The 20545-nt window shown below is 39.4% G+C and overlaps 3 protein-coding genes across 3 annotated transcripts; 1 reads left to right on the top strand and 2 right to left on the bottom strand.

Moving 5' to 3' along the window:
* Positions 1-9: 9 nt before the first annotated feature.
* Positions 10-3961, bottom strand: Nup107 (nuclear pore complex protein Nup107). The gene is made up of 7 exons (XM_071771900.1): positions 3324-3961; positions 2467-2951; positions 2117-2324; positions 1103-1956; positions 620-937; positions 282-533; positions 10-190 (listed from the first exon to the last, which is right to left on the bottom strand). Exons 1-7 carry the CDS (start codon positions 3844-3846, stop codon positions 89-91), a joined length of 2742 nt encoding a protein of 913 aa, XP_071628001.1. The 5' UTR covers positions 3847-3961; the 3' UTR covers positions 10-88.
* A 90-nt stretch (positions 3962-4051) lies between these two features.
* On the top strand, positions 4052-5311 carry LOC139809193 (uncharacterized). Its single transcript, XM_071771913.1, has 2 exons — positions 4052-4197; positions 4437-5311. Exons 1-2 carry the CDS (start codon positions 4180-4182, stop codon positions 5187-5189), a joined length of 771 nt encoding a protein of 256 aa, XP_071628014.1. The 5' UTR covers positions 4052-4179; the 3' UTR covers positions 5190-5311.
* On the bottom strand, positions 5213-6931 carry LOC139809192 (uncharacterized). Its single transcript, XM_071771912.1, has 3 exons — positions 6457-6931; positions 6285-6347; positions 5213-6191 (listed from the first exon to the last, which is right to left on the bottom strand). Exons 1-3 carry the CDS (start codon positions 6829-6831, stop codon positions 5346-5348), a joined length of 1284 nt encoding a protein of 427 aa, XP_071628013.1. The 5' UTR covers positions 6832-6931; the 3' UTR covers positions 5213-5345.
* Between the last annotated feature and the right edge of the window lie 13614 nt (positions 6932-20545).

Below are 20545 nucleotides of genomic sequence, written 5' to 3'. Positions count from 1 at the left end.
CCATGAAAATTGTCTTTGTACATTTAATGCGAAAGGCCAGCGAGCGATACAAATGGGTTTATACAGTAATATATTATCTACATATTCTTCATTTCGGATATCCCCAAGGATCTTTCTTTTGATCCATTAAGACGAGAGAAGATTCACAGATCTTTTTAAATATCTCGCGTAATCTTTCCTTTGAAAATACCTATAAAGACAATAAATGTATTAATATATATGCTTTTTATAAAACTTATATTTAAATATGTTACGATAGTTATTTTACTGTTTATACGTACTTTGTACAGCTGATGTTGCTCGGAAGCAAGTATGTCAGCCAGTTGAATGCAACCGTCGTGCTCGTTCATCTCGGACATAACCGAATGTAATAAAAGTGTGACTTTAGGGATACAAACTTCGCGTAATTTTTCCAACTGATGCTCTCTAAGTTCATCTTCGGGCGTGCATGGCTCGTCATTGCTACCCTTTGAATCGACGAGCCAGCCGCCGTCGGGAAACAATAAAACATTAAATAATAATTGTTTCACAGCCTGAAAAGAAAACAGATATTTAGTTTTAGATCCCCGCATTCGGTTTCGCTTGTGCTATTATATTTTGCATTAATATTTTCGCGTACCTTCGTATGATGCTGCATCGTAGATTTCCATCTTTCGAATTCTGAATTGTACTGAGTCTTTCTGTGATCGTACGCAACCTTTTCCGTAAACGTGGCATACGTCGGCAACTCTTCCGGTGGCGTAGGTTTACCGTGATGATAGTGCGAGAACCATTCACCGAAACCTTCTTGAGCGTCAAGATACGTTTTATAACAAAGGTATTCTCTTACCGATGCAGCCGCTTTCTTCGACAAATTATTAGTTATCGTAAGATTCGTGAGTGTGCAGTCCATAGTCGGATACTCGGTCATAACTGATTCGATCGAATCTGATGGGATCTATGCAACATAAAAACAATACCGTAAACTATAAAAACGTGTAAAAACAACTATCGTTTAGCTAAATATTAATAAAAGTAATTCATTGCAGAATTATTTATAAACTACGCTGAAAAGTATGAAAAAATTTATATAATAATTAAAACCATCATTTTCAGTCTTTACCTTGTTAAATGCTTTTCGCGCCGCATCGATCTTTTCGTTAGTCAGGAAGTATCTAATGAGCGCGTTTGTTTGTCGTAAAGCTTCTTCTCTTTGACTTTGATAGAAAATCAGCCAATCCAGACCATTAATCTTTTCCATATCCGCCTCGGTAATAGTTCCTTTTAAGTCCGTTGCATCGCATTCTAGATGTTTCTTACGTATATTTTCCACCACCAATTTCGTAATAGCTTCTACATTTAAGTTCGCGTCTTCCGCCGCGCGTAAACATTTCTTCCGCTGTTCATGCTCTTTAACACATTCCAAGTAAGAGGCATAGTTGGTTATTTGATCCTCCTGAGGTAACGTGGCTGTGTAGAACGCGACTAAAGTTGGATCGCCTATTTCAATAAGAACGCGAACGTATGCCAGCAATACTTTGTCTTCCACTTTATCTTTTGTACTTTTCCCGATCTGCCTGAAGAACAGTATTATATGCGCCAGGAATCTGAGGAACTGCGAGTCGCAGGCGCCGACATCAATCATACTTTCGATCTCTTCCATCAACTTCGGTATTTGATCTAATATTATATATTTTTGAATTAAATGATCGGGTTTGTTAGATTGGGCACGTATTATTGGATTTTTCGACGCGTGCAATTCTTTGAACGCGTCTTCCAACGAGATTTCATTTTTCCAATATTCCTCCGGCATAATTGTATATATTTTTATCATCATTAACCTCAGTGCTGATTCGACTTTAATATCAAGAAGGGTCTTCACATATGCCCACAATGCATCTTGCCAAGACGATGCTATCTGTAGTAGAAGTTGGACATTGCCGCAAAGACTTGCGTATATGGCACGATAGAATACACCTGCACGAAAAATATTTCTCTATAATTTATTTACATATAACAAACAGTTAAGTCTATAATTCATCAAAAGTTAAAAATGAGTACAAATTTTATCATTTTAAAATCTTTAGAAATTATTCTTACAAAGTGTTCTACATAATTACAATATTAAATAGATTACCTATGCGTTTATCCTGAGATAGTTCCCAAGCGCATAATTTCCAAAGACTTCTGTTAGGATTCCCTTCGATTGGTAATTTAGTGTCTGTTAATGGATTACTGTAATTTGGATCGTGATTAGGAATCCATCCTAATAAACATGCGGCTCTCCAAGGTTGGCCACAGTGCATAGCCAGTGATTGTGCTTTCTGAAGACGTCCGCAACGTACCTACGATATACATCTTTTAAAATACCAATTATACTTCTTTCATCTTTTCAAATTTTTTTTACATATTTTATATTAGAAGATTTATACAAATTATAATTATTATAAAAAATAATAATCTTAAAAATAACCTATATGTATGTACCTCTATAAACATTCTTTTTTCAAGTCTGGCATCATCTTCTCTGTCCAGATCGTGTAATGGTTTACCCTCCCGTATCGGTGCATCGGGATCGAGGGACGAGACCAGTGGTCTGGACGAGCCGAATGCAATTTTTAAGTTCTGATTGTGCAATTGATGAACCGTATTTTCCCAGGCTACCGTTTTATCGGTAAAGAGCTCTATCGACGGATATTTGTCTGCCTGATCCAGAGCATTTTTTTCTAGCCAATCAATAATCAATTGATATTCCCTGATGTAGCCCTCAGACTTGTACAAATTTTCTATAATATCCTTCTCAGAGATGTAATTGTTGTTTACAGGCCCATCGTGTTCCATTTGAGTGGACAAACCAGCGCTGCTTATACGGTTCTGGTAGAGGCAGTATATCAGTCTCCATGTGTTTCTCTCACTTTCCAAAGAAGTCTCCTCTTCCGCTACTTCCGTATTCTCAACTTTTGACTGCATACCTATCGGACATAACAAACATTTCGCTAAAACTTAATACCAACAATTTGCTACAAAATAATCAAATAACATAATAAAACTGATGTTTTTCCATATTATTGAACTATTAGGCTCGTTTTATGTAAAATAACATGAGAATAATGGGCCAGCAATACGAGCTAAAATCAAGATATCATAATAATAAAGTTTATTCGCAAATAGATAAACAGCGTTTCAAATTTACTTATTCTTCTTCAGTACTGAAATAAAATTTACAAGAATAAGATTAACAATCGATACTTATAAAAAACTTTATTATTAATATAATATCTTAAATTCAGCTCATATCGTTGGCCCATTGTTCCTTCATATAATTGTTCCATATTTCTCAATACCTCTCATGATGTCGAGCGTGTCAGTGCAGTTTTGTATGAAGTCCGCGATGGTGTCGAAGACCTGCGCCTCCGAGAAGTGTGCCTGCACGCTCTGCAGGAAGTCGTAGTAGAGCTTGTCCTTGGCCTCCCGCCACGGCTCGTTCGCCTTCAGGATCGCCCCGGTCGCCGTGCTGTCCTCCATCATCTCCTTGATGGTGATGTCGTTCCTCTCCGAGCGCACCATTATGTCGCGGATCTCGTGGGGCGCGAGGGTCAGCGAGCTGTCAAGCTCCAGGTTGTGGAGCTTGCTCAGTCTGGACCCCGCGGTCCTGTCGGCCATCCCCGGGCTGTGCGTGTCGTTGAGCGTCTGCCTACCATCGTCGGCGTCCTTTCGCGACTGACTGGCCGGCTGCAGCGATATCCTCCTCGGGGTGGTGCTTCGCTGGCCGCTTAACCTCAAAAACGTCCTTCGCTGACTGTTCTGCTGGCTCAGCAGGCGAATCGACTGGTCGAGGTTCTCCTTGACGTCGGTTGACGAATCCATCTTCCACCTGGACAACCGCGGCCAACGCGGTTCGACAAGAAATCTCGGCTCGGGGCGTTGAAAGCTGCAAATCGAAAACACGCCACGTGACCTGTACAAACAAATACGCCGGTAATACGTGGTAATACGCGCGCCTCTACACGGTTACCAACGTGCGACTCTATTATTTTCTGACATCTTTTCTCGCGGACGTAGAGATTTTTGACGTAAACGGGACAAAGTGACCATTTCTAGTGACATTCGAGCAGCTGCGACATCTCTCGTCTTTCCTCGCACGCGCCATTCAACAAGTTATTTGACGGTAGTGACGGTTAGATCAAAACAATCGGTAGGATGGACGACATCAATAAGGTGGGAATGTCAAAAAACTTATATTTATGCGTGCAGAGTAATATAACGTTATTTGCTTTATTATGAATAATTATTAAAGATGTAATTTCATTAATGGTTATTAAGGAGAAATCTTGAGAGTAATATAATGCTATCAATTTTATTGTGAATAATTATTAAAAAAATAACTTTACTGCTGTTAATGATTTTAAGGATAAATCTTGTAAGATAGACGTTAATCAGTAATTAATTGAAAATAGGTGGCATCGATCTCACACAATGATTCAGTTTGTACTGCAACTGGTGCTGCGAAGTGCCACGAGGGAGATGTATCAGCCGAGGAAGTCTTGCTTTGCCACTTGCGAAAGGCCATCTCGGAGACAACAGAGGAGAACGTCGCTTATACAAAGGAGATGGCGACTTTATTGACCAAATTGAATCTTGATGTCAAGTCATTGCCCAATGACATAAGGGAAGGTTTAGAGAAAGTATCTTCGATCCTGAGAGCTGAGAAGCTATTCGAATTTGATGAGACAGCGCTGCGAGTTGTTAGAGAACGGAAGGTCGTAGAGGAGAAGAGGCGGCAACGAGAGGAGAAGCAAATGTCCATCAAGTATGATAATTTGTTTAGAAATTGCACAAGGTTACAGGCAAAGCTCGACCATCTTCAAGATGCGGTGGATTCCCTTAAGAACGCTGCTGATATCATGGAAGATAAGGATATCTATTGCAACAAGGTTTTTCTATCTACAAAATTGAAGGAGTACCAGCAAGCTGTGGAGAAACTGGAGGCGGATTTAAGTGACATGCAAGTCGACGAACACTATTCGGAAAAGATATTGAATAAATATAAATTGTATCTGGAGAAGACGAGCAGATTGGCAGATCTCAACCAATCGCTCGCTCAATACGGCGATTTACCGCCTAATTTGCTGCAGGCTAAATTGCTGGTGGAAAGCAAGAGGAAAGAGTACGAGAACTTGGAACAGATGTTTTTGGAAAAGACTCAGTAAGCTCGAGTTTCAACATCTCAAACTCCGTGGAATCTCAATATATTTCAATATTTTTTTGTAATATTCTTCATACATATATCACATTAATTTACCTTAAAAATAAAAGATTATTTATATGTGCACGCATTAAAGAGAATCTTGTACAAATCGTAGCTTTTAGAAACCGTATTTCGATTTTGTTTGTTTCCGTGCCATTCTATTCTGAGACCATTGATTCTTGAGTTCCAGTTCCATGGCCTTAGCTTGATGCGCCAGATAAGTTATCTGATGTTTCTTCTTGGATTGAGAGTTCACCCCACCGCCTTGCATAGACACCGGCCTGTGTACAGTTTCTTCCGTCAGTGCCTTTACCAGCCATTCTCTTTCATCTGGTTTTATGTCTTCCCCGTTTATCTCGATTATATCCGCTTCGTCTATTTCCTTGCGTTTTATACCCCGTCGTCCACATAGATACTCGATCGCCTTCTCGTCAAAGGCAACGTTGCCCTCTACATCGACATTGTATTCTTGTTCAGGAACGGGCAGCTTCGGGCCAACCTCCGCTTGGTTCTTCAGTAAAATCTCTTCCTTAGGTAAATTCATAATGTTGCTTGTTAACGTTTTGCTCGAATTGCTCGCTTGCCCATTCGTCGAGGTATCAGAATTAATGGAGGAAGAGCTGTGACCTTCCACGAACGACGCTTCAGCATCTGGCCTATGTACAAGATCTGAAGACAGTTCCGAGTCTAATAATCCTGTTCCGGAACTGCCTGGCGCATCTTCATTTGTAGCTAGCCCAAAGAAATCTATCGCATCTTCTTCATCAGAGCTCAATTCATTATGCGATTTATCCGAAGTTCGCCTTTTTACTTTAGAATCATTTTGACTTGTACTGGATTTCGTTTTTGACTGTTGTACATTTGCTTTCACCGCTGCTTTCTTAACAGCCTGAGGTACTAGAGTCTTCTTGCTTGTCGTCTCCCCTTTTGGTGCTACCAACAAAGCGAAGAGTCCACAGCCTTTCTGCAAGGATCAATAATTCATGAGTTATATCTGCTTAGTATATATATATATATATATATATTTATTTATTCAGAGAAAATTTTCTAAACTTACCAGTGACGGTTGTACGATCTTGGCTGGCTTCTCCTCGTCCTCCTCCTCCTCAAGATCCTTAAACTGATAACATGTGACAGAGATTAATACAGAATGTTCGATAAAATTAAAGACCTAAATTTACATTTTTTTTTAATTATTAATTTTTATCAGTAATTTTATGTACGCATACCTCCGATAAAGAAGGCACTGATATCCTCACTGTCTGTTTCTTTGCTGGCTTTGGGACTTGACCTTTCGTTTCCTTCTTCAACAGAATATCGTCCTCCACTTCTTCGACTTTGCCCGTGAAAGTGGGATCTCTGGGCTTCGGCAGCGTGTCGAGAAATTGCTGGAAGTTACCGTCGCTCTCTTTCTTTTCTTCCTCCTCATCGTTTGTATCTTGCAAAGTTACTCTCGGAGCAGGTAAGGACAATTTCGAGCTTATTTGCACGGTCACGGCCTCGGTCGCGTCGTTATCCGCATCGTTCGCGGCGATCGGCTCCGCGGTCTCGTTGTCGTCGTTTTCGGAGCCCTCATCGCTGCTGTCGTACGCCACGAGGCTCATTTTCGATCAGGAATACGTTTTACACTCGGATTCTGTACATTCAAGCGCGACATAACCATCACTGGACGATGCTCTGATGCTCTGACAGATTTTCAGATCGGTACCATTGAAAGCCACCAGAGAGAGAGAGTTTATGCGTTCAGCGACCTCATTCTACACACTTCGTACCTCTGTATCTAAAATTTTTCCCATTTTTATCACAGTTCATATTATAAATAATACAATTATTAAATAGTATAATAATAAATTATTAAATATAAATAATTTTTCTTTTTCTTTTTCAAAATTTTATTATCTCGAGTAGAATAAAATCTCGATACTTTCCGTTGATACTTTCTTTTATATATAAAAGCAAAGATAAATTTTACCAAATAAACACTATAAAGTTAATAATTTCTTTTGAATATAGAGTTATCAATCAATTATTCAACGTAAACTCTTTGATTGTTTCGGATACAATCTAAATCTTTGTATAATAGGACATCTGATAGAAAACATTTCGGAGTAGAGCTGTCTTCGATTTTTTCTCTTCTTTTTTTAAATTATTATAGGTGCCGTTTTAAGATAGATACTGGATATTCGGTAATTTTTACTCAATTATGTTCATTTTTATCAATGCAGACTAACTTTAATCTCGGTTTAACTTAGATTTTTTTTTTTAATTCTAATTCCTAGAACTATAAGAAGATAAAAAGTTAAACCGAGATTAATGGACACATTAGTAAATTAAAGATTATTAGTATAATAACATATGTACATCAGATACGTAGACATAATTATCGACTGCTAATCGGAGCAGTCAATAATACAGCGTTCTGAGTAACCGATGACTGAATAGTTAGATAATCGGATATCAGCAGAAATTATTATGCGTGAATCCGCGGTCACATATTTGAAATGTATTTTACAAACTCGAAGACTAGATGACAGCAGAATTAGCATTCATTGGCGCAATAAACGAACCATAAAGTATCTGTAAGCTTCTTTATCCTTTTGATAATAGTTATTATATCTATAAGCTTTAAAAGATGTAATATGCGTCCTAATGTTAAGCTTATATGGCTTATATATAAGAGCGTTTCTCTAGCGTTTGTTGTAATTTATCTCTTTGAATAAAAAGGGATGCGTTAGACGAATTCTGCAAGGATGATTAATCCTCACAATCATTTCGGACTAGAAAACCTACGGATTCGAGCTCAACACACTATGGACATACATTTATACATATTATATATATATAAATACATATATATATATATATATATATATATATATATATATACACACATATTTTTTTATGATAGAGACAGTTCTATAAATATTTGAAGAGATTAAGTGGAAGCAAGATATCATTTAATCTAAAAAGAATACAAATAAGAATAAAATTTATATATTTGATATAAATAGAGCAAAAGCAGTGAAAGCTTATTTTCTATTTTAAATAAAAAAATAATACAATAACTAAAGATAATTATACCTCTATAAAATTATTTTTCGATAAATTTCTAAGAAGATGATAAATGCAAAGCAATGCAAATTGCAGGCGTAGTGAAGAAATGGGATTTTTAAAAGGCATTATATCTCTACACTACAGAATTTTGGAAAATATAAATTATATTTTAATACAAATATGATATCAAATATTAATTTTGCTAACAGAAATATGTAAAATTAAATTCAATGTCTTTTTTATAAGTATAAATGATGCACAGAGAGAGACGCGTAATATTAAAATAAACTATAAAGCAAGTGAGGAAGATACATGTACAAATAACAGAGACCCTTGTAAAACCCTATCTCAATAGTCTTTTTCCTTTTGGTCATCAATTATTTATGCTTGCTAAGTTGAATATTATATTGCGCTTATACGATAAATTACTATTTCGATAGTCTTCCTTTATGTGACAGAGAGGTGTCTTTTCATTCTCCCTTTTCTTTCTCGAGTACACTGCCTCGTAATTTTCCAAAATTGTCTCTGTCTGCTCATATTTACCATTTAATAGAATGTAATAATGTGGTTTTTTAGCAGTTGACCGTATTTGCAGGTACCGCCTCCAACGACGAGAGATCAGCCCGTCCCTGATTCGTCCGTCTGAAAACCTTGCTCTTTTACGCAATTTTAGCGTTTATTAAAGTTTGCTCGCAAATGAAACGAAACCCATATAACCTACCTAATTTAGCGAGTAGCATTTTCGAGTGGGGGCCACTTCAGGAGAGCAGGAGGAGGAGAAGGAGGAAGAGGAGGAGAGGTCGGGTTCTATTGACAGCGGTTATTGCCTAACTGCGTACCTCCACCTAATATGCCCGCTTGGAGATTCGCGCATCCAGATTCCAGGGCCGCTCGAACGAAAACTGCGAAACATACCCTCGAATCTTTAATTCCACCCCCGCGCGTACTTAATCTCTCCGTCGATTCTCTGTAGCCGCTCTCGCTCGCGCGTTGCCGCGCGGATTTTCGCCCAAATTTATGTACATTTTTTTTTCAGTTCTACCAGACATTATTATTAAGTTTATTAAAAAGGAACAATTAAGAAAGACGTTTCGTCGGTTGATTTTCTAGATAAAGATCGATTCAGTTATATCGACATACATATTTTGATCGTTTATGTATATTTTAGCAAACATTTGCGATTGCTTTGTGACGTTTGCAGAAATTGCAGTGCGCGGTATAGAACTGTATTATGCGATGCATTGCTTGGCGGAGGCACGTCGATAGAATCTTCGTTTTTACCCGATCTACCCTCTTACGACGGTGATTATTTAATCACGACGAATCATCGCATCGCGATTTGCCATCGCCGAAACGGAGATCTCTTCCTTCGTTCACGACTGGGTTTATTCTTTTTTTTCCCTTTTCCGTTGCCTCGATACCTCGACGACCGACGTACGTGTATGCTCGCGAACGGATGCGGGCAAATAACGGCCCTGCCTGCATTTGAAACTCTATTAACTCTCCGAATATTAGCTCGTCGAGCGAGATTAACCTCATTGTGCCCCGTTGAAAATGATGACATCACTATTAAACTCCCGTCGGCTTACGGAAATTGATTAAACTATCAAATTAGCTCTACTAATATCAACACATCAACGCCGCGAGACCGGGCCTCTGGCTTCGAGGTTCAATCCTAAATGGCATGAATTTGCCGGTCCGCACGATCGTTCGACGTGCATTCATCGGTGCGACTATATTCTCCAAGTTATGCAGTCGTGACTGAAGCTTTAATACATGGTGAAGCCGGGGTGGGTGATATACGATTGCGACACACCATCTCGCGCGTTTTAATTTTCCAACGTGAATTAGTCGATAGCTCCTCTATCCTCTTTCAGGTTTCTTTTCCTGTCCGAGGCTTAATTGAGTCATGTTTGTAGGTTGACAAGTATTGCAATGTCAAATTGTACTAAATTTGAGTCATTTTTAACTATTCGTATAGGTCGTCACTGCTCCTACTAAATATGTCGTTAATTTAACTAAAACAATGTTAATTTAACTAAACCAATGAAATTAAAATAATACTGTTTTACGTTAAAATAATCAATTCGACGATGGTAGTTAAATATAACAAAATGTTATTTAACTCAAAGTATTGGTTTAAATTTCATCCTTTAATGTTCAACATTGTTGCTCGAGAAAGCTAATTGTAAGATACTGTAAAATTCTTCGCTTCTACATGGATCAAAAGTTTTCACGAAAGTTTTCGAACGGGGTATTACACGCCATAATCGTTTGGTCAGAATGTGATACAACAGAATATCGATTAATAAAATACTGTAGCTAATTTAGAAAGTGTTGTTAGGTTTCAAATACGCCAGTCCTATAGTTGGCGTTTCGTGAACACAAAAGTTATCATTAAAAAAATTCGTACATATTTATGTTCCTTTAGATATTCGAGTGGTTAAAAACTGCACCTAGCGCGGTGCATACGGATAACACCGTACGATCATGTCGTAAGAATTCGAATAGTAACGTCCCCCTTTCTCAGGCCACCCTTTTCCATCCGGCATTCAGGAACTACGGAGCGTTAGATGTACTGTTAAGGGAAGTGTGAACAATTTCGTGCATTGTCGAGACTATAATATGGATGGCTGGCAGGATAATTATTGGAGGCCGTTTGAATCTAACTGTTTCCTTCATTAGCAGTCTCAGTTCGCCCGTTTATCTCCCTCTCTCTCTCACTCTCTCTGCACCTGCAGCACCCCCTCGCCCGCCCGGCCCGCGCGAGCTTCCTCTCCCACTCGCTCTTTCTCCCATCTCTCTCTTTCTCCCTGTCTGAATTTTGTGCAGAATTACCCGCCATTATCATAATTGCGCTATTACCGATAATATCTACGACTCCGCTTCGAAACTGTACCTCGATGCTCTTAATCCATTTTCTATTTGGACAGCGGCGGGGGGCTTACGGTGGACGAGAAGTCGCAAATTCCGTTGCGTAATTTCCGCTCCATTGAATCGTTCCTTCACCTCCCCCCTCCCGGTCTCTCTCTCTCTCTCTCTCTCTCTCCTACTTGCCGCGAGATTATATATTTTGCAGCAACAGACTGGATAGCGCAAAAACGGAACACACGTCTGCATTTCTAATCGTCACTTCTTTCTTTTGCTCAGAGACTTTTTTCCGCAAAGGCGTTACGTTGTTAACAGTGACGCGTGAGTTCAACAACGAGTTCATTATATGGGATTGTAAATTAAGATCGAGATAGTAAACATTGGAAAGTTACAGGGATGTTGTGAATAACACAGAAAGTATAATATAATGTAAAAGGTTCACTGTATGAGAGAAAAAAAGAAGAAATATGATAGCAGTTATATAATGCGATTTTACCATATTTTCTACGATAGTAATATGCGTCAAATGATTGTAAAGCAATAAGACCGTAAAACCGCACGACTATAAAGTCGAAACCAGGATTTGTAGCGTTCGACACTTCGACGCTTGTTTCCCGTGTCCGCAATTAGACCAAGCGGCAGGTGGTACACTGAACATGACAGTTTTTAGAAGGGTGGTAGAATAAAGGGTCACCTCAATGCCGCACATAAATCCCGTATGCATTATCCATTATTACGAGTGACGATCAGTATTTCCATAAACGTGGTCGGGATATTATGAAGCTCTTATGTCATTTCTCTCCTCTATACAATATTGACTTGATATGTTCTCTAAGTTTCTTCGCTGTAAATAAGTTGAACTATATATCCTGTAGAGTTATAAATTAAATGATATTAAATGATAATAATGAGTTAATTATAAGCTAATAACAATTCTAAAAAATCAATTTGTTACACCAACTTTAATTCTAGAAATGTGAAAATAAATACTATTATAGATATTTGATGATATTATTAATTTTTTCTCTAATAACACACACACACACACAAACATAAATCAGGCATACATTGTATCTTACACATATTATTTTATTTGATATATTTTCTGTTTATTTTTTGTCCATAATTGGTTTAATTATTGCCAGGCAATAAAGGTGAGCCCTTAAGAGGCCACCGTCGGGCGTCGTCGCGAAAGTTCACGACGAAATCGTCGTCGGATTTTCCTTAGCAGATAAAACAAAAAAAGAAAGGAAAAGAAAGGTAGATATCGCGATGACAACTTATCTCGTTAAATCTCGTTCTTCGACAGGAGGAAGATAACGAAGGAGCAAGAAACATGCCTCGGTCGAGGCGGGAGAGACGGACGACGAGGTGGGAGGGTGAGAGCCGACTGAGGGCGGTAGGTGGGGATGTGGCATAATTACGAATATTAATTGCGTTTCCAACGAGCTGCTGGAACCGGAGCTGCTGAGTGCAGATGTCAACCTATTATCATCCCCTGCCTTACAATGGGTGAGATCTCGCTTTCTCCGCGCCGCTTTATCCCCCTTCCTACCAGCCTCTGTCCGCGTCGTCCTATCTCGCCCACCTCTCGCGATTACCCCTCTCCCGTATTGCAAAGTTAACAATGTTACTCGCTCGTGAATAGCTGCGGAGTATCATTATCAACGTGTCATCAGCAGGGCGGGGTCCTCCTACTTTCATAAAGTAAGATACTGTAAAACTGATGCGAGGCGCATTCTCGCGAGACATTACGGCCGCTTTGAGGAAAAATCTCTCTCCGATGAGTAACTCGGACTGTAACTTCGCCATTTTCGCCGTTACCTCGAAAATTACGCTCTTTAAGTTTGCAATGGTTTTTCGAGCGATTTCTTAACACGCGCCAATTAGGAAGACGTAGAATGTAACATATGTCATTCTAAGCGTTTCTAGATCGCTCCTTCGCGCATTAATTATCGAAGTAAAATGCTCTTATATTGATGTCCATAAATACTGACGAAACCAGCTACGTACACAAAAACGTAGAATATAGCTGCATGCATATAGAAATTCATAAATTCAATAAATAAGTCATTATGAGAATAAGTGTACTGTATTTTATACAGAACTTCCGTAAACGCACGAACTTCAAGTATCAGCTAATTATCCGCTTATCGAAATAGTATATCCGCCCTAAAGTTCTTTGTACCGTGTGTAATATTGCATCTCGAGGTAAGTGTCGGAACGGAAAGGTATTCGAGGACCGGGGTGAAGGGGGGAGGGTGAATGGCGAGAGGAAGAAGGCGGAGGGACGGTCAGAGAGCCGTTTAATAAAAGTATGAATATCGTCAATAGCTCGACGGCTCGTTCCCGAATAATTTCCACTCTATCGGAAAATAATTATACTTTATCGGGCCGGATCCTGTCTCCCTTCCTGCCCTCCGCCTATTTTTACCCTCTCCCAAGGCGGCGTCTCAAATCGCTCAATTATATTTCCTCCCCGTTCTTCTGGCCATTGTCTCCTGAATCGCGCGCCGCCGCGCGCCGTGGCGTTACCCACCGGAGAAATCCCTTCGAGAACGATCATCTTCTCTCCTCGAGGCTCCGATCCTCTGCCTTCTGCTTCCTCTATTGGCCAGATCTCAAATGCGTAATCGGTGTCTGCGGATTTTGCCTCTATCCTGTCCGATTAAGCCGCTATAAAAAGGTATCGAGCAATTTTATAGAATTCCCAGCTCCGTCGTAGAGTAACGGGATATTTTGATATTCAAAGACGCGTGCCACTTTTTAAAGACCAAAATTTTAACGCAATTCTATGTAATTTATATTTAATTTTATATTCTGATTAATTTCTAAAAAAAGTTATTTTATTTTTTGCAAAAATAACCCACTTTGATGTGAAAAGAATCTTTATTAACGCGATACAAATTTTTCTTACAATTTTCAATATGCCATTTTCGTTTATTAAAAAGTTTGCAATTCTAGATTTGTACACTGATTGCGATGCTTCATTCGCGAATCCAAGAGCGTCGAATTGCGCGATCGACATACATCGTCCGGCGCGTCATAATCGTAATTTAATAGAGCTCATCGTGGCAATTTTGCATGCTCCAAAGGACAATTAGCGCGCGACAATAGGGGGAACGCCATCGCGTTTAAGATAATTGACTAGGATGATTCGTTGTTACTCCACGCGACTGAAAAGAGATCGTACGAATACAGAAGGGAAGGGAGAAGCGCCGGGGGTGGATGATGGTCGTCGAGAGGGCTTGATCATTTCGGGGATTACGCGCTGAAAGAAGAGAAGAGGACCGTCTATAGTTCTATACCGTCCGCCAAAAGAGCAGAAAGAAGTGACGGTGTAGGCAGTCGCGGATTAAGGCACTTAGAAACCCAAGGTGCAAACTAATTTTCTGACACTTCCATTGAAGAAACTGTATACTGTTAGGAAGTCCAACAGTAAAAGAAATCTGTCAAATATTGTTATCTTTTAACAATCAATATAACTTCACGAAATAATAATCGAAATTATTATTACGTTACTTTGAGTCCTTGCGAAATTTCGGGCGAGCTCCTTACGCACTTGTTAGGTAATCCGCCACTGTGCGTGGGAGGGCGAGAAGAGCGAGTCCTTGACGTGCGTAGGGGCAGGATCGCGGATGGCACGCGTGAATGCGTCTTTATAAAGAGCAGCCGGTGAATTGATATAAGTGAGCAGTTATTTCGCGATCATTTGGAATTCCTCGTGAATGTGACGAAGGGGACGGCGGCAAAGAGAAAGAGAGGTAGAGAGAGAGAGAGAGAAAGAAAGAGAGAAGGGTGGCCTCGAAGAGAGGCGAAGAGGAGACGACGTGGACCCCGGGAATGGGGAGCGTTCAGCCACGTGCGAGATGCTGGATCCACGCAACGGATCAAAGCCCGATGGCCTCGATCGTTACTTCCGAATGCTCCGCCGGTGTCCGATACTTCTAATCTCGCACGGTCGACGATTCGGCGTGTAATTTTGGTAAACGAAAGAGTCTCTCGGCCGCATGGGGTCCACGTTGAATTTATTTACGGTCCAGCTTTTCTCAAGCGGGATTTCGATATCGCCGTCCTTCTTCGATCGCGACATCGAAATTTTTTTTTCATTTTAGCAACGCCAAACCTTGGATCCGGTCGAAACAAATCCCGTCTGAAGTTAAACGGATGAAAGATGGAAGAATTACTCCGACGTTTCGCGAGGTGATGGCACAGCGGTTTGATAAAGGTGGGCGTCACGAGGAGGCGAGGAGAGGAAGAGAGAGGGGGAGGGAGAGAATGGGGTGAGGTGAGGGATCGTTTCGAGGGACGAGCCAGAAGCGAAGAAATAAACCGGGCACAAACACAATAATTACTATCTCTTTATTTGGCTGTTTGTGTCGGGGCCGAGGTCTGCTCCGTTTTCTCTCTGCTCCGAGCGAGACGTGCGGCGCGCCGCCGTTGTGCAGAAGTTAATAAAATCCCCGCAGTCACGCCGGGGTGTGCAGTAACCCCCCTGTGCGACCCCCTTTCCTGCCATCCCCCTCCCCTTCACCCTCCTGCCCCCACCGGGCTGCTGTACAGAGAGGAGGCTTCAGTTTATTTAGCAGCGGCGTAGTCGCCCGTTCGTTGCATCCGATCTCTCCTCCACGTCGAATCCCTGCAATGTGTATCTATCCGCGCGTTTCCTTCGAACTCACGTTTCGCGTGCGAATCTACATTTTCTGTTTTTCAGACAGAGCTTTCCCGGTGTCATTATTACCATCCTTTTATTTGTGTCCTTTTATTTAATTCCGCGCATTTTCTATCCTATTTGGCGCTTCCCATTTCGTATCGCTACAGGACACTTCATTGCACTACAGACAAATCATTTTTCAAAAGCAAATTATACCTACATTACTCAAAACTTAAAACGGACGGAGGGGAAAGTAAAAGTTTTGACATTTTAGAATGAGGGAAGAATGATATTTCTTTGATCTTGTATTCCAGTAAAATGTCGGCTTTTCACCCTCTTTAACAATCCACACATATCTCCTTATATAAAATCATCTATCTTCGTATACTCTGTCAAAAATTACTTTTGTATCAAAGAACGTTGTTACGTACATATGTATATAGAAATCTCATTGAGATTGCTTTCATGATTCGCTTAATCGAGTAGGCGTGAGCGAAGGGTAAGAGAAGGTGTTCTTTTAACGTTAGCGATCTCGGGGATAATAACTCGTGGGCGTAATTGTTACATCATGGATCCGTGGAGGACGAATAAACGGGCGCTCCGCGAAACGGCGACGATCGAAGGAAGAGGAACGCGAGGCAGGAAGGAGATGAGAAAGGTATGCAAGGCACCACTGTGGGGGGGAGGGGGGGGCTACAATAGGCGGCATTAAATCTGCAAAAGAGAGGTGGCTCGCTGCTCGCGGCGCGGAAAGCGACGGAGGTGGAGCGGAATCGAGGCGCAAAGGAAGCAGATACAATTCACAATGGACTCGGCGAACCGGCGCGAAGATCAAACGCCACTCCAACGGGAATTACCGACGTCCATAACTGACGTGAAACGACGAGTGTTAAGAGGTAGATCACTTCGTGCGTCTGCATCTGCGTTCGTCGTGTCGCCGCGCCGTCGAAACACGTGCCGCCGAGATGATTTTGCTGCTTTGGCTAACGTTCTCCACGTACTCTCGCAATATTTAGAACAAAAAGTTCTAATTTAAATTGATAGAGGAATACGAAATGTAGAAATAAATTTACAATGAATACAATTTAGGTGTTGCTTATATTATAAATATATTATATAAATATATTATCGAAGCATATACATAAATACACATGTGTAATTAATGTGTTTCATAAGAATCTTGTATTCTTGCTTTCTTTCTCTTTGCTTTTATTTTTTCTCGAGTCTGTATTCAAGCAATAGTCAATTATATAACAGTCTAATAAGACGAGGGTGACGAGCTGTTATCTAAGCTATAAATAGTATAAATGAATATTGTCGTAAACAGTTCTACTGTTTTGATGGGACTATTTTTCATGTCGTTTCGTTAAATATACTAATCGTTCATATGTGCATTTTCGAAATTATGTGATCCATTGAGACATGTGGTCAAATGGCGAAATTAATTCCCAACGGTAACGCGATGGGATAATGTCCTAAATTGACGCGAGCTTTCTTTCAACAACATAAAGGGGAATGAATCTCAACGCTGATTTTCCAAGAGAGGACAGAGTATCAAGGACATCGTTATTGGCCCCCGAGGCCACGCCGCGTATTGTTGTCGCCGGATGAAACGAAGAATCACTGAATTTTATGAGATAAACGAAGCGAGGAGATCCCGCAGATAAGTAATGCGTATGGTTTAGATTTCGACGGTCAAAGGAAATAAAGAGCTTAAAAAATTATACGTAGGCACGTGTTGAAACGGAAATAAAAAAGTTAATTATCTAATTAATTATAGCTTTATAACTATGTCTCATATAATATTACATGATAAAATATAACTGCATAAAACGAATTTGTACACAAAATATTTTTAAAATTAAATTAAATTAAAAAGAAGAATTTAAATATTTAAATTAAAATATACAAACAAAAATTAAGTCTAATTGGTAATATTATCGCTCAAGTTATAAAATTGATGGATTCTCTTCCTTCTTTTTCTCTCGTCAGAATTTTGCGTCATATAAAATACATCTCGTAATATCGACAATCTAACTTTGATCGTTAATTAGATGAATCAATTGGACCAATACTCCATTCTTTGACATGTACCTTCACAAAATGTCTTATAAATTTTTACAACAAATTATACAGACGCAACATGCGAATCTTTTGTAGTCTTTTAGCGAAAACGTTTTTTGCGATATTTCCAGCGGGTGGAGATTGCCGCTTTTCTTTTCTGTCGTCACGGAGGTGGATCACTTTCGGAGATGACAACAACGTGATTTAGCAGACACGGGAAAGTCGCCACGCGACGGTGGCAAGGGGTGGCGAAGGGGTTTGCGCCGCTCTTTCGTGGTTGTATATCAGGGGCGTCGCGTTATTGGCCCCCGAGGCGCAACCGGGCTTTGTCGGCTGGCACGCCGCTCGTCGGATAAACCGAGCTCCAAGAACTGCTGACTTTTATAGGATAAACGGAGTAAAGAGAAAGAGAAAGGGAGAGAAAGAGAGAGAGAAAGGGAGACCGTTTGGCGCGCGCGAATGTGCACGGCAACATCGGTTTTATACATCCCGGCATGAATCCGCGCAAATGAGGAGCCGAACGATGCTGTAATCATTCTGGATATGCAAACGTATGAGGTTATTTAATTTTTGCTCACTTAATTCGCGAAATGACTCCTTTATTTACGATGGGAGTTGCGGAGAAATCGTGCGTTAAGGATTAAAGTGTTTCAGAAAGGGATGAGCTTACGGCGATGAGCGTGTTAAAAATCTGTATAATACATTTCAACACCGTAATTACGTAATTCTTTATGATTCTATAAATACGTTATGATTTTTCAAAACGTTCGTCACCGCAAATTATTGAAAACAGATGCGAATCGTATTTATGCAATATGAATAAATGTATGCGCACTTAGTTTGTTTAGCAGGCTCTGTGGAGTCCCTTGAAAATCTAAACAGAGATAAAACTATTTGAAAAAAACTTATATTGCGATTATTAAAATTATATCTTGACGCGATTCGCAATACAGTCGTGCATATTTAGCAAAAATGAGAAGTCAGTGCAGTTATGGTGACCAGTTGAGTAATTTTATTGACGGAATTACATTGATTTCCTTTTTACGTAATTCGCAAAATATAAAAATTTAATATGTATAATATTCATAAATTCAAAATTTTTAGGAATATACGCAAGTTGAAAGTCTTAAAGTTTTAGAAAAACTTGTCAGTTCAAATTTACCTCCGGTAATCCGATTTTAGGATTACATTAACAGATTATCTTTTCGTATACAATTTTTTTTACAGTCTCTAAAGGACACTCTGTTATTCGGAGAGTTTATCTCATCTATATTATCTTATTTACAAAAAATCCTGTATCTTTTCTATAATAAAGTATTATATTGTGACCTTCTAAAACATTTTTTGTCAACGTCTATTTCAATGCCTGTGTGACTTGTGAAGATAAAGATGTTTTTTTCTAATGATGGGCATAAATGCCTTAAAAAATATATATTTGAATTTGTATTCATTCAGTATATAAAAATAAATTTTATTTAAGATATTTATACATGCATGTATATTAGTATAATATCTGACGATATAAGTATCATGTATTTCTGTGATTTTATTTGACGGCTTTATTAGTCATATCGGAGTAGTACTTTGAGAAATCTATTTTTTATCGTCACAACAACCGAGTATCGATACTATATTTGCATGATAAAGCCGACTATGAGGCAAGCAGGGACGAGATCGAACACCCACGCCTTTATACAGATGGCGGCAAACATTCTGTACAACCAAATCAATGCGGAGATTCGATACCTCGTTTTATCGAACCACCAAGTCGCGCACGGACTCGCGACAAGACAAACTGTATTGATAAATCTTCAACAAAGAAATTAATATTACCTATGTCTTTTAAGTAATTTTCAATATTCGATGATTTTCTTCTGCGAAATATTTGGAGGGGAAGGCTACTTCTCGAGCGCTGCACGGCATGGTTTATAATCGGTACTGTGATTAAACAAAGAGAAGCGATTAAACAAAAAATACACAATTTGTAATTTATAAAACGCGATACTCTTAACTAGCTCTTCTTTAAATTAACAACATGTGGAATGTTTCTTTGGATTTGCACTGGTTTAGAAATAGATTCTCACAGTCATAGTGAAATGTCATGATTTCACGTATTACGGAATTTTTCGGAATGGATTCCAATCGGAATTGTTTAGCTATTTCCAAAATTTCTATTGTGTTTTCTAGGGAAAACACAATTTCGGAATCCATTCCGAAAAATTCTATAATACGTGTCTAGATTTCTATATTGATTTAAGGGATTGCTTCGTTCAAAAAATGTCTTAGAAACCAGTCTGGTGAGTTAACGAGACACATATATATACAAATCACATTTTTCGTAGATTCAGAGAAGATAGGCCTTGCAAAATGTCCCTTAGAATTTTGTTTTATTGTTACATGTTTACATTGCGAGATAATTCAAAATACCTTTCAGGTATTTTTGTCATTAATTCCGCATTATCGAGAAGACGTTTTTACCTAAGAAAAACTTTCAATATATAAGATAAAATCGCAAACCAAAACAGCATGTTTCTGCACTATAAATACTTTGTAAATTTTACATCTAAGGTTATGTGTGTGGGCGTGTGTGCGCGCGCGCGCGTGTGTGTGTGTGTGGGACTACGTGTTACTTATCTACGCTGAAAGTAACAAAAATAGAGTTGAAAAAGTTTCGA

Source organism: Temnothorax longispinosus, chromosome 2, assembly GCF_030848805.1.
Source record: "Temnothorax longispinosus isolate EJ_2023e chromosome 2, Tlon_JGU_v1, whole genome shotgun sequence".
Classification (NCBI taxonomy): Eukaryota; Metazoa; Arthropoda; class Insecta; order Hymenoptera; family Formicidae; genus Temnothorax; species Temnothorax longispinosus.
Note: the sequence above shows the minus strand (reverse complement) of the source record. Positions and strands in the feature narration are given on the sequence as shown.